Source organism: Daphnia pulex, chromosome 5, assembly GCF_021134715.1.
Source record: "Daphnia pulex isolate KAP4 chromosome 5, ASM2113471v1".
NCBI lineage: Eukaryota > Metazoa > Arthropoda > Branchiopoda > Diplostraca > Daphniidae > Daphnia > Daphnia pulex.
In genome coordinates, this window is record NC_060021.1 from 1,289,026 (window position 1) to 1,304,870 (window position 15,845).

The window sequence follows — 15,845 nt, forward strand, 5'->3', positions numbered from 1 at the left end:
CTCGAAATCATCTTAAAACGTTATTATACCGTCGGGAATCCACCATTAGGCATTGTTTATTAATCCAAACTTTCCAGAACTGAATTCATTTGATTTATAGAGTGTCACTTTGTCAAGCCAACGATAATGTAAAACACTTGATAATTCAAGCAACCGTATAATTACAGCACAGATTGTACTTGGAAATTTAGCCAAAAAGAAATTCGAATTATTTTTATTGGTATTACATAACTGATTATCGACCAGACGACCATACTTTGAATTTTTTTTTTTAGCATATGGTAATTTATAAATCCTCTCGGGCCCTCGCTCTCGAACGTTTCATCCGGTCCGGATATGATTTTAGTGGCAAGGCTTTTATTAAATCAAAAATTTTTTAAAAAGTTTCCTATACTTTACTATTATTATTACGTCGCCATGCGATTAATATGCGAAACCCACTTGAACTTGATGCAGTCATGCAGATGCAAAACAGTTTACATAAGCATATGTTTCTGATTAGCAGCACCCCTATCCAGATGTAAACAATCGCCAAATCTACACGTAACGTGATTTTTCTTATCGCTCCATGGCTCTTGTATCTCGTTTATTTACCTCACCGTCCTACTCCAGACAGGTAATTCTTCTTGTACGAGCGAGATGTAGCAGTTTAGCAAGTAGGTCTCTTCAGCCTGCAAGATCCAGCAAGAGCAATGGCGGTGTCAATTGTTCTTGGCGATTTTTCAGCTCTTCTTCGGCACTGCTGAGAAATGCCGGCTTGAAAACAGCCGAGAAAGTCAAACCCAAATTGAAATCGGAAGAAGTACGCCGGCTCATCGGTTTGGCAAAACCAGAAAAATATAGATTGCTTGGTAAATATATTTTACTGAATTACTTATTGAGATCGAGACGTTGATTTTTTCCTCGTTCATCTCATCTAGGTGGAATAGGGCTTCTGTTTGTCTCTAGTGCAATCACCATGGTTATCCCTTTTGCTATTGGCAAGGTCATAGATATCATTAGCGCCAATCAAGAATCCATGGTGGAGAACCTCACAAATGTGTCACTTATTCTCGTTGGCATCTTCATCTTTGGAGCTGCTTGTAACTTTGGGCGTACTTATCTCATGAGCGTGGCAGGTATTATCACCCAAATTGTCTCAGCTTCTGAATTACACCATCATTGTTTGTCGTAGGTGAGAGGATCACTCAGACAATGAGAAGGAATGTTTATGCTGCCATAGTCGAACAAGATGTAATTATTCAGTTTTTATTCGTTTGAACAGATTCAACTAATTTCCTATTGGAAACCAATTGCAGGTCAAATTCTTTGACAAGAACCAAACAGGAGAGTTGGTCAACAGACTCTCTACTGACACTACCCTAGTCAGCAAGTGTGTCACAGCTAACCTTGCAGATGGAATCAGATCTAGTGCATTAGTAGTTTCCGCTATTTCCATGATGGTACTATACGCTCTTACAGACAAACATATTCTGATTGAGAAATTGAAAAACATTTAATTTATTTTCTCTTTTAGTTTTACACGTCTCCACAAATAGCCCTAGTCGGTTTATCAATTGTTCCACCGGTCGCAGGACTGACCATTGTTTACGGCCGCTTTGTCAAAAAAATTACTAAAAAAGTTCAGGTAAAACAAAAACAGCTACCTACAAATTTAATCGAGTATTTAACTGGTATCTTATTGGTTATAGGATGCGTTAGCTCAAGCCACTCAAGTAACCGAGGAACGAATTTCAAACATTCGGACAGTGAGGGCGTTTGGCCAAGAGAAACGTGAATTCGATCGTTACAACGAGCAGATTGATCATGTACTCACGCTTGGATACAAAGAGGCGAAAGCTAGGGGAACTTTTTTCGCTTTGGTAAACAACTTTTAGTTAATTCATTTGAAAAAAAAAGGTTCAAGATTCAAAACGAAAATTTAAATTTATTTTTTTAGACGGGGTTCGCGGGAAACGCAATCATCATTTCGGGTCTTTATTACGGTGGCTTGATGGTGGCGGATTCGTCGCTGACGGTTGGCCAACTTTCCGCCTTTCTCCTCTACGCTGCCTATGTCGGAATTTCGATGGGCGGTCTCTCCTCATCTTACTCGGAAATGATGAAGGGCCTGGGCGCATCCACCCGTATTTGGCAACTGATTGACACACGGCCGGATATTCCCATTTCTGGTGGCCCTGTCATCCCGGCCGGGCAATTCGAAGGCTCTATCCGGTTCCGTGACCTTAGCTTTGCTTATCCGACCAGATTCGACGTTCCTATTTTCAACAATTTAAATTTGAGCATACCGGCCGGGTCGGTGACGGCTATTGTCGGTTCCAGTGGCTCAGGAAAGAGTACCATAGCAGCACTTCTACTCCGTTTCTACGATCCCACCAGCGTAATTTCATTTACAAAAATTAATAAATAGTTTATTTAATGCATTAATTGCATTAAAAAAAAATATTTCTAGGGTCAAGTGCTGGTTGACAATCATTCGATTAAAGATTTGGATCCACAATGGCTCCGAGCAAACATCGGCACAGTTAGTCAGGTAATTTATAGCCTTATCGTCTCGACTTTAAACAATTATTTAAACATTTTCGTCGTATTTTAGGAACCCTCTCTGTTTTCGTGTTCCATACGGGAAAACATTCTGTACGGAGCGATCGATCCTAACTCTGTCAGCGAAGAACAAGTCATTCAAGCAGCCAAAGAGGCCAACGCCTGGTCCTTCATTCAGAAATGTCCTCAGGGACTAGACACAGTCGTCGGCGAACGAGGTGTCCTCCTCTCGGGTGGCCAAAGGCAGAGAATAGCCATCGCACGGGCCATCGTCAAAGTAAACCAGTCGAAAATTCATTGAAGCGTAATAACTCGAATGTTTTGTTATGCAATGCTTTAGAATCCTCGCATCCTATTGCTGGACGAAGCCACAAGCGCTCTGGACGCTGAGAGCGAATCGCTCATCCAAGAGGCGCTCGAACGCGTCACGAAAGGCCGGACGGTGTTGACCATCGCCCACAGACTGTCGACCATCCGCAAGGCGTCGCAAATCGCTGTGCTGGAACACGGCCAAGTGGTCGAGCTGGGCACCTACGAAGCTCTCGTGTCCATCCCCGACGGAGTGTTTAAGAAATTAGTTGAACTCCAGACGATCGGCTTAGCTGCTGCTTAATTCAAAAAAGAGAAAAACAAAAGTTTATGTTTCCTTTTTTACTCCGCTCACTACTATAATTTGGGAAAACAATTAACCGTTCAATCAACATATTGTTCTTATGTAGATAAGAGATTTTGGGTATATAGAGAAAACAAATATATTTGACCTAGGGTTTTTTTTTTGATTCTACTCTTGGTTGTTTTGTTACTAGTTGACGATGTCAACGCTAGCTGACGCAATCGGTTGACAAACCATTTTTAGTAAACAGACGTGAGAGTAAAAAAAGAAGGTGGTGAATTGGTGATGACATTTCCCACTTTAATCAAAGTGGAAGAATTTTAGGATATCGAATTTGTGTGTGTAAGATGGACAGCTATACTCCAAATGTCACACAGCACATAGAAGGTAAATTGAACAAGCAATCAAATACAATTTAGTGTTTTGTTTTAATTCTTCTGTGTTTGTACAGCCCTAGGGGGTTGGGTTTCTGTAGGATATATTGGAGGAGTCACATCTTCCCTTTTGCTTTGTCTCTACATGTCCAATGTGTTCATTTTTATTAAGAAGAACCCGTCATGGGCGAGAAGACACCAAGCCTGGATTACGTCCCTTCCAATGGCAATCTCATTTATTTCATTGGCATCGTTTTTCGTCCCTCGAGCCACCATTATGTGTGAGACCATCAAATTCATGTAAGAAGCGATCCATTCTATTTTTGAATCTGATTTAAATATTTAATGAATTTAAAATTTAAAATTTTCTCTTAAAAAACTTTTTTTTATTGGAGAATATAGATACATGTCGTTTATTATGGTGCAGTTCTTTGAAACTGTAATCGTAATTGGCGGAGGCGAGGAGGTTCTACTAAGGGTCCAAAATGGCAATAAGTGGTATGTGATTACATTCTCGCTCTTCTGCAAAAAACTGCAGTTCATTCAATTCAACATAACCAAGTATTACTCATCTTTTAGTTCTCTTTTACTGATTTACTAGAAATAATTCTTCGCTTCATTCAATAACAGAAATCGGCTGCGCATAATTGGTGGGCTGATCTATCAGGCCTTCGTCTCCCAGCTGATATTAACATTTATAGTGGCCATTCTGGAAATCGCGGAAGTCCTGCGACGTGATGTAATCAATTCATTTTGCCTCAATTTAAATTCAAATAATAATTCATTCACCATTCATCTTGTGATTTAAGACGGGCGATGCAATCTTTCGGTTTTTTCTTATTCTGAACGTGTTGAGCTCTACTCTCGGATTGGTGTTTTTCAATGCTCTCAATGTTGGTCTCAGTGCTCATCTCAACTCGAACTGGCCAAAGTTTACGGTAAAAATGTTTTAATTATTTTTCTGTGTTGCTCCTAAAATATATTTTTTTTTTCAGAAAAAATATTACGCCCTATTTTACTTCATTTGTGTCCAAAGGGCTCATAGCCTTTTCATCAGCGTTTTTAATTTTTTCAATGTCGAGTCGCCAATTCTTACATGGACAAGTAAGTATACGCAATATTTATTTAATTACTACGTTGTTTGTACTAATAGTCTCATGCAATTGCAGCAATCGACGCGGCGGCATCAATGCTTGAAGCTTTCATTTTTGGCATAGTCTTTTTCTTGTTCTTTAAAGTCGTCGTTGTAAAACTGGACTAGGAAAATACTTCCAAAAATGATTCATTTCTTGTTAGTACAATCAGCCCGACAGTCAGCCACCTCCAATTAAGGAAGCGATGACTTGGCACCTGGTCAACTGCGCGAAACAATATTGTTATCCAAAGCCACAAATTATATAAGGCGACTATGAAAAGCTCGATTGCTCAGGCAATCGTCGTTTATTCTGTTTATCTGAAATTTATAACAGGCACCCCAAAGTAGAAAACGAATTTAATTATGTTCAATGATGTGAAATGCCTTATAACTTATAAATTACTGTTGAGTGAGTATTACTTGCTAAAATTGCTAAATAATAAAAAGACAAACAAATGATGATGGTATAGTTTTGGTTTAAGAAATTTTATTGAGACATTCAAACAAATCACGCACACACAACTTGACACACATTCTTCAAATTCACACTCCATTCATTGACACGAAGGAAGCTAAGGAAGAGAAGGAAATGAGAATAAAGAAGGTGAAACAAAAAGAAAAGAAATCGGGTCGTGATATTGACAATGTTCATCCAACAAAACTTAAATTCGACACCCATTTAACGCGCCTTCAACAGCTAGCAACTATATTTCCACAATGGTGCGAAAATATTTCGACAACAGATATATAGCGTAGATACTTCGACCTAACCTAATCTAACCTAACCTTAACTACCTTAACCTAAACTTAAAAACGAATTGTCGAAGTACTTAAACATACACTGTGTCGACGTATTCTCGCACCAGTCGAAATCTAGTTGCCATATGTCGAAGGTGCATCAAATGGGTGTCGAATTTAAAGTTTTGTCGGATGAAACTACCAATATCCGACCCAATTTATGAAAGAAGAAGATGACGAAAAAGATGAAGAAGAAAAAAAGGATGAAGGGAAAGATTTAAGGGGAAAGATGAAGAATAAGACAAAAGACATATTAAAAGACATAATGAGCACATAGAAAAGAGTAATTTTTTTTTTGTTTTGTTTTGTTTTGTTTGTTTGTTTTTGGGGGTGGGAGGGGGGGAAGGGCCGTTTTATTTGTATTGTGGTTTTCTACTTCGTTTCTTTTTTTCTTCGTTTTAATACGTTGACTCGGCCAACAGTTCCGCGTAAGCCGAGTGGCAGCTACTCAGTCTCCCGATGATGGTCATCTTACCGCTGATGCCGTCAGCGGCAAACGTACGATTGATTCTTACGAAGTGCTCTCTTCCGATCTCGTATAGCCTGTAGTTTTTAATTCTTTTAAACAGTTGAAAGTTTGAACATTCCGTAATGACTGTTAATCCGCGTATGATGTCGTTTGCGGCCGCTTTGCGCATCTCCTCACTATTTCCGGAAATCATCAGTTTATAGGTGCCGTCGACTGCTCCTCTTATGCTCACGACGATTTGGTATTCTGTTTCAATGCGATAGATGTTTGATCCTCCGCTACCAACAATCCGTCCATAATCGCCACCTTGGATGTTTTTGAGTAAAAGTCGGTTACCAGGGAGAGATTTTTCCTCAATGGGACTGGACACGACGACGAGTTCTTGTTCCGTCTTTACTGGGCCACTGATGATGGTGCGGGAGTCGTCCTGGGCGGGTTTCCTCACCTTGTCCTCCGTTTTTTGAGTGGGTTGTAGATCCACCGTGCTGGGCTCGTTCGTTGATTTCAAGGCATCGCCATACGTGACGGTAGATCCATCCGGGTTGACCACATAGCCACTTATCGGTTTGTTCTTGTACCTTATGTCGCTGACTGGGAAATAGACTTGCGGTTTCAAATCGACTTGCTGATGGACGGGTGATTTGGTTCGCTCATCCCGGGCTGGGATATAAAAAGAACGACGACGGTTCTTATTGCCTTCCATAATCTTCATGTCCAGTTCGAAGCCATAGTCTTCATCATCTTTGGTCACGTGCTGCTCAAGTTCTTCAGTTCCACATCCAACTTCTTTCGTCATTGACTGGCCGGTCTGTGTGGAGTTATTTGCTACCTCAACAACACATCCGCATCCAACTTCCATTGTTAACGGCTTTACGGTTTGGTTGGTAGCCGTAAATTCGTTACGCAATTGCGTCATCTGCTGTTCGTATGACTGTGTAACCTTTTCAATTGCATCAACGGTCGTGATCTTATTCTGCTCAAGTTGTTCTAAAAGCTCGTCCTTTTCTGCCGTAAGACAAGACAGGTGGCGTTTAAGTTGGTCGTTAGTTGTGGTCACTTCCGACAGCGATTTTCTCACGGAAATAAGTTCGGTTTCAATCTGGTCTGGTAATAGTTGAAGTGATAGGGCCAGTTGCTGATGTTGTTGCAATTCGTACCTTGTTGTCTTCAGTTCTGCCGACAATTTTGCAACTTCGGCAGCGCAATCCTCCCCGTCTTGGTTCTCTGGTATGGACGGCAGAGACGTGTTGCAATTGAAGCGATTCAGCCTGACAGATGGTGTTTTCAGTACTGAACGATATCGGGTTCCAGGTTTCATTTTGGTAGTTTGATCCTGGTTGGCCAATTTGGCATCTGGTAATTCGGTAACGGACTTGATGTCCGGGGTCGGGTAATTAGACTCATCTTTTTCACTTTCGTGAAAAAGAATCATGGTCCACACATATACGAAAAAGCAAACTAGAAGACTTTCCATCTTTCAGATGTATAGTAGAGTTTGAATTCAGCAGTAGGTTGACAAAACTATCGAATAATTTATGGGCAGGATCATCGAGGCTTTATAGAAGTCGACGTCTGAAGCGGCGTTTGCAATCAACTTTTGATCCTTTTAACTTTAATTTCAAAACAAATTTTACCGTAAAAATTATTAATAGTTTTTTTAAATCAAAGATCTTCTTTTAAAGAATATTGTTCAATTATATTCAAGTCAATTGCATTATTTTAAATTAATTAAATATGCTCTTAAAGGCGAGCTTAAAGGTCCGGAGTATAGGGCATGTCACGTGACGTCGTACTATTGCGCAATGCATTTTTCCCATTTTGACTTCATATCAGACCTTCGTCTCCTAGGTGTTATTGGCAATTATTTTTTCGATTCCTTTATTTATTTAAATAAATTTATTTCATGAATTTTCTATACTGAAAAAAAAAAATCAATTTGAGAGTTGCAACCGAGCGAGGATTATAACATACCGTAACATACATTCATGTATCAACTGTGCTCAAACTTTATTCTGCTCACAAGTCGTTCTAAAACTCCCAAGGCGTCGATGGTGGTAAGACAGAAAAAAATAAATTTTCGACGTAAAAGCAACAATTTTTAAAAAGGAAACTTTGCAAAAGGCGTTTCTTTATTTATTGGTATACAGTCAAGCGATTCCGCAATAAAACAGGACGCATCGCGAATTTAGTTAAAAAAAAAGACAACAAAGAACTTTCTTAGTTAAAAACAAACAAACAAAATATCACATTTTTTCGCGCTTGCAGCGTTTCGGTGGAGGGACGACACTGACGTCGTCGGCTGTTCCACGTTTCGTCTTCAACTTTTCTTGACCTAGGCGTTCCCGAAGCTTCACCAATGATTCCAATTCACCTTTGCTGGTAAAAAATGGTTGATTGATCTCTTCGTAATGTTTACGGGTTTTCGTAATGATGCAACGCGAATTTTTGCCAGCGCCAGACGTAGTAACGGAAACGCTAAAGTGTTTAGACCCTCTCATAAGTTGTGCGGCGAATTTGCGAGCCTCAGCGATTCCAGTAAACTTCGTGTAGGTCATGGATTCTTGACTGGACCGAAGAAAAGCTTGCACTTCAGGATGACTCGGTACAACTGCTTCAGATTGGTGCCAGCTAAATGGTGGTTCCTTCAAAGACGCCGATTTCCGTGAACAGTTGTCAACAATGGTTGCGAAAGCACCAAAAGCAAGATTAGAAACTGTAAAGGCTTGCTTGATAACAGGACTGTTCAAGAAGAGGCGTAAAAAGATATAGGTGCTAGTTGATGGGAAGGCTGTAGAAACACTTGTGGCGAACGATTGCCAAGATTGCTCATCTTCCAGCCACAAGAGCAAATTCAAAAGGCGCATTGCTTCCTCGTTCTTGACAAGTGGCACAAAATCCATGGTAAAGAAGAGCCTGGACGCTTGGCGATAAAAATTGAAACAGGCTGGAAAATTCTTGATATTTGGAATTGTTTTGAGTTCCGATTGGTGTAGCTGTAAAACAAGATCCATGAGTGAGGAAACTGGTAGTTTGGCAATTAATGGTGCAAACAATTGAGCGTCGATTGTTGGTTCATTTTTAAGTCGATTTCTTTCGAGCAAGAAAAAAAAATGGATGCAAATTGGGATGTCATTCCGTTTTGAAAACTTCTCGATATCGGCGATCCAAGTTTGTATGATAGAACCACAGGTTTTCAAGATGATCAGCTTCAATTTGGAATCCAGTATTCCCCACACGAGCGGGGTACTAATTAAGCCAGCAAACAAATCGTATTTTTCTTGATGGCTCCGGGTCCCAGATTCTTCATTGGCACAGACTTGCTTGATTAAAGATTGTGTTAATGATGCAACACCCGACTCGATAAAAACGTCTAACACATTTAGAAGATTTCGTCTAGAGAGCTCGTGAGCTTCGTCTTTCTTCAATTTCGTTATCAAGGAATTGCCAATAAGAGAAATCATCGTGGGGTAGGAAGGACACGCTTTCAAACGTTTCGAGTTGTTTTTCAATAGATCACTGAATATGTTGGACAATTGGTTAACATCCAGTTGTGCCAATATTGATGCAATTAACTTCGCTCGTCGTGGATCGAGTATGTGAGAATTCTTCCCACTGTGAATCACTAATTGAAAACATAATGATAATTTGGATGACAACAGAAAATATCCATACGCGCATGGATCGCCTGGTCCTGATGTTTCTTTCTTCATTGAAGTTAATTGACTATCAACAAGCACTTCCATAAAAATCTCGCCTAGGTCAGACGAAAGGTCCAAATTCAATATTTCAGGAGACGAAATTACATCTTCCAATAATGTTTCCGAACGAGTTTTGTTTTCTTTAAAGGCGATGTGAGCGCGGACGATGTTGGATAGGAAAGATCGAAGCAATTCTGCGTTCCTCGTCCTAAAGCAGCAGCAAATCAAGTTAACGACTGCTTTTTTCTCGATACTTGGAGAACGAAGATCACAGTCATTCAGAGCTTTGAACACGACATGAAACATTTTCTTGCAAGATTCCGAGTTCTCGTTACGTTGCGAGCTAGCTTGAACCGCCATCTCTTGTACAAGGTCGCACAGCATTGAAGATTCCAGTTTGGAGAAAAATGATGAAAACGACTTCATTCTTCCTTGATTAGAAGTTTTGGGATTGGCTTCTAGAGCAAATATTAATTCAATATAAGCCCGAATATCAGTTTGCTGCCAAGTGGGGTTGCGGGCTTGCTGTTTGTCGATGTTGATGAATGCGGAAGAAACACGATCTCCAACTAATTTGGCTCCTTCTAAGCAATCGAAGTCCATAAAGAAGTGAGCCAATTTGATAACAGGCATAAGCTGCTGGGTGATTCGAACAGGAGAAATCATTTTCTCAATTAGATCAGCGCAGTCATTCCAACCTATAACAAACAAAAGAATAAGTTTAAACGAATGCACAAGATTAGGGAGATTCAAAATAATGCTTACCACTGACTCGACACTCGAATTCAACGATCGCCTTGGCAACTTTTTCAGATTGGATTCCTTCAAAGGTTTCTTGAATGTTGCTGGTTCCATCTTGTGGTAATGGGAAGTCTTCACTCAAAAGCTTCAAGAGAGCAAGGCCTTCTTCGCGGGCTCGGAAGTTAATACAAAGACGCAGTAAGCGTTCTGCGACTTCGCCTTTTCCAAATCCAGTTTGGTTCCACATGTGCCAAGGATCAGAAGAACAAAATGAAATGACTTTTCGTAAATGTTCAGTGGCCTTTTGCACGCTTTCTTTAAGCCATCTAGTTGAACTTTTGAATTCCAATTCTTGCAGGAGCGAATGAAGACCATATTGACAATACATCCGAGACGATTCACGCTTGGGCCAAATAACCAAAATGAAGTGTTGGATATATTTTTCGTTAGCGGTTGTATCACCCGATCCATAACATTCTTCACCACACCTATAATGTCTATCTTTCGAGTCAATCTTTTTGCTGCTTTTTGTTGGAAGTTTCCTACTAGGTCCAACGCATTGCTCCTTCCAATTAATATCAATTCTCAACTTCCTGGATATATCTTCCGAATCCAACCATCGCGAAATTTTGTTAGACGATTTCACTTTCTTGTAAGCGTGGCAATCACACCAATCAGTTTTCGAATTCGGTACAACACGTATAGTAGTAACGGTCTCTGTCACAACTGCTAAGTGTACGTCCAGAAATCCACAACACTGAAAAAGTTGAGCTGCATCCCGGTCTTTTCTCCGAAGTTGACGAAATCCGAAGTCACTTTCTTCATATTTCTCTTCGAGAACAAAGTACAAAACATCTTCTAGATCGCCAATATCTTTTTCTTCCGAAATATCTTCCGAGGGAGAACTAGTAGAACTATCACAATATTCATCTTCATCTTCGTCTTGATTTTTCCAACTATCTCTTGGACGAGATCTATCCCAATACTCATCTTGGTCTTGATCTTGATCTTCAAATTCATCCTGGTCATCATCATAGTCTTCATCATAGTCTTCATCATAGTCTTCATCTTGATCTTCATCCAGGTCTTCTTTTTTACGTGCTTTTAAAGGCAAAGAATTCGAACGACGTTTTTTATACGAATGTTCTCTAGACATAGATGCGACTGGCAGGGCTTCCATTTTAGATGCTGGATTGGATTTTTTCAATGACGTGCTAAGACTGATGTTCCTTATTTGGGAGTCGGCACTTTGACGCATCCAAGATGAGAGCGATTCCTTTATTCCTTTCAGGGCGGTGAGAAAAACAGGGAAATCTTTCAGAATCGGTTGTTGGGCATTAGCCCAAACAAGATCAAAGACTAACGTCAATTTCGACCCTTTTGTTATGGGTTCCATTGAATGTTCGCAGTTTTCGTAAAATAGCGAAACATAAAAACATCGATCGCTGTCCTTGTGGTTTTCATACACTTTTTCCTTTCCTCCATATTCCACCTTGAAACGTCCACCTTCATGCCCGCCTTTTACGGGAAGTTGAAGTATCATGGTACCAAACGAACCTTAGCAGCAAAAATAAATTAAGTCAGTATAGTACACATACATATTTATGCCAAACTATAAAAATAACATACCATATTCTTTTTCGTTTTCCATGGTTCGGTGGTAATGACCGCCAGATTCATACAAAATCAATTGCTGAAGCTTTGCTTGAACACCCATCAATTCAGAGGGCAGGCCAAGATGTTGAATTGCCAGTGAAGGTAACTTGAGGTCATCAGAAATTGTAGAGGTAAGTTTTGAAGAATTAATTTCCAAGGCCAGCCGTTTGGAAGAGTCCAAAATCTTGTTCAGTTGTTTGCCATAACAAGCTCCTTCCGATATTTTTTTCAGCCTTTGAAGATCCTGTTTCATTTAAAGTATTAGAAAAACCTTTCTTAATTGTTACACGTCTAAAATATACAGTCAATACCTTAACAGATACTGGAATCAAGATATCTCCAAGGTTTTCAACTTTCAAAGGATTCAAAGTTTTTGCATCAGGAAGCAACAGTTTTTCACCAAATGCAAAGTCAACTTCTTCCTCTTTGTTCTCAAGCCTCACAGCTTTAAATAGGTGATCCTTCACAGCAGTGCTTTGGCAAGCATGAGAACATCCTTCTTCTAAGACGGTGTGTACCTCCTCTTGCATGTTTTGAGATATTTGCCAAAGTCTTCCACCTTCAACATTAGCCATCCTTTACAAATTGTGGTGTTCTGCTTGTTACCTGCAGTGAATAAAAACATTGAAAACATGGAAACTAGTCACTTGAAAAAGACAGAAAGAATAAATTCAGCATGTTAGCTACTATTAAGTATCATTTTGTGACACAATTAATGCAATAAATGCAGATTATAGAATGCTAACTTCCGTGTGAGAAGTATCACATGTGCAGCTACATTTCTAACATGTAACTTATGTGATAACAAATAACTGTCATTTGTAACTTCTCATTGGAGATTCAGATTTTACGAAATGCAATAAAAATGATCAAACATAAAAAACGATACTTTCCATATAGATTGGAATGAGAAAGTTTCTTTCAAAAAAGCATATTCACCACTTATAACGCATGTCCGAGAACAATGTTGGTTTTTCGAGTTTGGTTATTGGCCTCACGAATCACGATGAGCTGACAAGTGACAATTCGAAAAGAATACAAAAAATCTCAAAACTCAAATCATAAGTTGGACTACTGCTGGCGTGGGTTACGTTGTCATTGATGATTGATCAAAGTCCATAATCCATATATGTCCTAGCCCAGTCAATGTCCCAGCCCAGAGCCCAGCCTTACACTCAGAATTTTACTAGCCTGCGACGCTGCCAGAAATAGCATATGATGGAACTTCTTTTGTACTTAACTGCTTATAATCTAAACCGCAGTTTTTTTAACTATAAATAATAAGAATTACCCGCTTTAAATTTTTAAAAATATTTATTGAACCCACAAAAGGGAAGACAATTGAATTATTTATTCACAAATAGGAAATAGTCGATACTTTATCCTGATGCGCTCCTCTCCCATTTAAGATGGTAAAATTGAAAACTTGTCGAAACTGACGAGATACTAGCAGAAGAAGTGCCATCAGCCACCTCCAATTAAGGAGGCGACTGACATGGCACCTGGTCAAACTGTGCGAAACAATATTGTTATCCATAACCACAAATTATATAAGGCGACTATGAAAAGCTCGATTGCTCAGGCAATCGTCGTTTATTCTGTTTATCTGAAATTTATAACAGGCACCCCAAAAGTAGAAAACGAATTTAATTATGTTCAATGTGAAATGCCTTATAACTTATAAATTACTGTTGAGTGAGTATTACTTGCTAAAATTGCTAAATAATAAAAAGACAAACAAATGATGATGGTATAGTTTTGGTTTAAGAAATTTTATTGAGACATTCAAACAAATCACGCACACACAACTTGACACACATTCTTCAAATTCACACTCCATTCATTGACACGAAGGAAGATAAGGAAGAGAAGGAAATGAGAATAAAGAAGGTGAAACAAAAAGAAAAGAAATCGGGTCGTGATATTGACAATGTTCATCCAACAAAACTTAAATTCGACACCCATTTAACGCGCCTTCAACAGCTAGCAACTATATTTCCACAATGGTGCGAAAATATTTCGACAACAGATATATAGCGTAGATACTTCGACCTAACCTAATCTAACCTAACCTTAACTACCTTAACCTAAACTTAAAAACGAATTGTCGAAGTACTTAAACATACACTGTGTCGACGTATTCTCGCACCAGTCGAAATCTAGTTGCCATATGTCGAAGGTGCATCAAATGGGTGTCGAATTTAAAGTTTTGTCGGATGAAACTACCAATATCCGACCCAATTTATGAAAGAAGAAGATGACGAAAAAGATGAAGAAGAAAAAAAGGATGAAGGGAAAGATTTAAGGGGAAAGATGAAGAATAAGACAAAAGACATATTAAAAGACATAATGAGCACATAGAAAAGAGTAATTTTTTTTTTTTTTTGTTTTGTTTTGTTTGTTTGTTTTTGGGGGTGGGAGGGGGGGAAGGGCCGTTTTATTTGTATTGTGGTTTTCTACTTCGTTTCTTTTTTTCTTCGTTTTAATACGTTGACTCGGCCAACAGTTCCGCGTAAGCCGAGTGGCAGCTACTCAGTCTCCCGATGATGGTCATCTTACCGCTGATGCCGTCAGCGGCAAACGTACGATTGATTCTTACGAAGTGCTCTCTTCCGATCTCGTATAGCCTGTAGTTTTTAATTCTTTTTTAAACAGTTGAAAGTTTGAACATTCCGTAATGACTGTTAATCCGCGTATGATGTCGTTTGCGGCCGCTTTGCGCATCTCCTCACTATTTCCGGAAATCATCAGTTTATAGGTGCCGTCGACTGCTCCTCTTATGCTCACGACGATTTGGTATTCTGTTTCAATGCGATAGATGTTTGATCCTCCGTTACCAACAATCCGTCCATAATCGCCACCTTGGATGTTTTTGAGTAAAAGTCGGTTACCAGGGAGAGATTTTTCCTCAATGGGACTGGACACGACGACGAGTTCTTGTTCCGTCTTTACTGGGCCACTGATGATGGTGCGGGAGTCGTCCTGGGCGGGTTTCCTCACCTTGTCCTCCGTTTTTTGAGTGGGTTGTAGATCCACCGTGCTGGGCTCGTTCGTTGATTTCAAGGCATCGCCATACGTGACGGTAGATCCATCCGGGTTGACCACATAGCCACTTATCGGTTTGTTCTTGTACCTTATGTCGCTGACTGGGAAATAGACTTGCGGTTTCAAATCGACTTGCTGATGGACGGGTGATTTGGTTCGCTCATCCCGGGCTGGGATATAAAAAGAACGACGACGGTTCTTATTGCCTTCCATAATCTTCATGTCCAGTTCGAAGCCATAGTCTTCATCATCTTTGGTCACGTGCTGCTCAAGTTCTTCAGTTCCACATCCAACTTCTTTCGTCATTGACTGGCCGGTCTGTGTGGAGTTATTTGCTACCTCAACAACACATCCGCATCCAACTTCCATTGTTAACGGCTTTACGGTTTGGTTGGTAGCCGTAAATTCGTTACGCAATTGCGTCATCTGCTGTTCGTATGACTGTGTAACCTTTTCAATTGCATCAACGGTCGTGATCTTATTCTGCTCAAGTTGTTCTAAAAGCTCGTCCTTTTCTGCCGTAAGACAAGACAGGTGGCGTTTAAGTTGGTCGTTAGTTGTGGTCACTTCCGACAGCGATTTTCTCACGGAAATAAGTTCGGTTTCAATCTGGTCTGGTAATAGTTGAAGTGATAGGGCCAGTTGCTGATGTTGTTGCAATTCGTACCTTGTTGTCTTCAGTTCTGCCGACAATTTTGCAACTTCGGCAGCGCAATCCTCCCCGTCTTGGTTCTCTGGTATGGACGGCAGAGACGTGTTGCAATTGAAGCGA

At 39.9% G+C, this 15,845-nt stretch overlaps 2 protein-coding genes across 3 annotated transcripts; one reads left to right on the forward strand and one right to left on the reverse strand.

The window, feature by feature from the left end:
• The first annotated feature begins 517 nt into the window (after window positions 1-517).
• LOC124194870 (ATP-binding cassette sub-family B member 10, mitochondrial-like) lies at window positions 518-4,469 on the forward strand. Of its 2 annotated transcripts, none has more exons than XM_046589257.1 (14): window positions 518-851; window positions 921-1,118; window positions 1,175-1,233; window positions 1,299-1,442; window positions 1,517-1,627; window positions 1,692-1,862; window positions 1,940-2,380; window positions 2,453-2,533; window positions 2,597-2,821; window positions 2,885-3,544; window positions 3,609-3,831; window positions 3,934-4,092; window positions 4,162-4,270; window positions 4,341-4,469. In XM_046589257.1, the coding sequence occupies exons 1-10, from the start codon at window positions 569-571 to the stop codon at window positions 3,155-3,157; spliced, it is 1,986 nt and encodes a 661-aa protein (XP_046445213.1). In that variant the 5' UTR covers window positions 518-568; the 3' UTR covers window positions 3,158-3,544; window positions 3,609-3,831; window positions 3,934-4,092; window positions 4,162-4,270; window positions 4,341-4,469. The 2 variants fall into 2 exon arrangements, with proteins under 2 accessions (XP_046445213.1, XP_046445214.1); XM_046589258.1 differs by having other exon boundaries at window positions 3,934-4,029.
• Window positions 4,470-8,026: 3,557 nt separating this feature from the next.
• Window positions 8,027-13,236, reverse strand: LOC124194858. The gene is made up of 5 exons (XM_046589239.1): window positions 12,968-13,236; window positions 12,340-12,634; window positions 12,002-12,272; window positions 10,397-11,929; window positions 8,027-10,329 (listed from the first exon to the last, which is right to left on the reverse strand). Exons 2-5 carry the CDS (start codon window positions 12,601-12,603, stop codon window positions 8,177-8,179), a joined length of 4,221 nt encoding a protein of 1,406 aa, XP_046445195.1. The 5' UTR covers window positions 12,604-12,634; window positions 12,968-13,236; the 3' UTR covers window positions 8,027-8,176.
• Window positions 13,237-15,845: the final 2,609 nt, after the last annotated feature.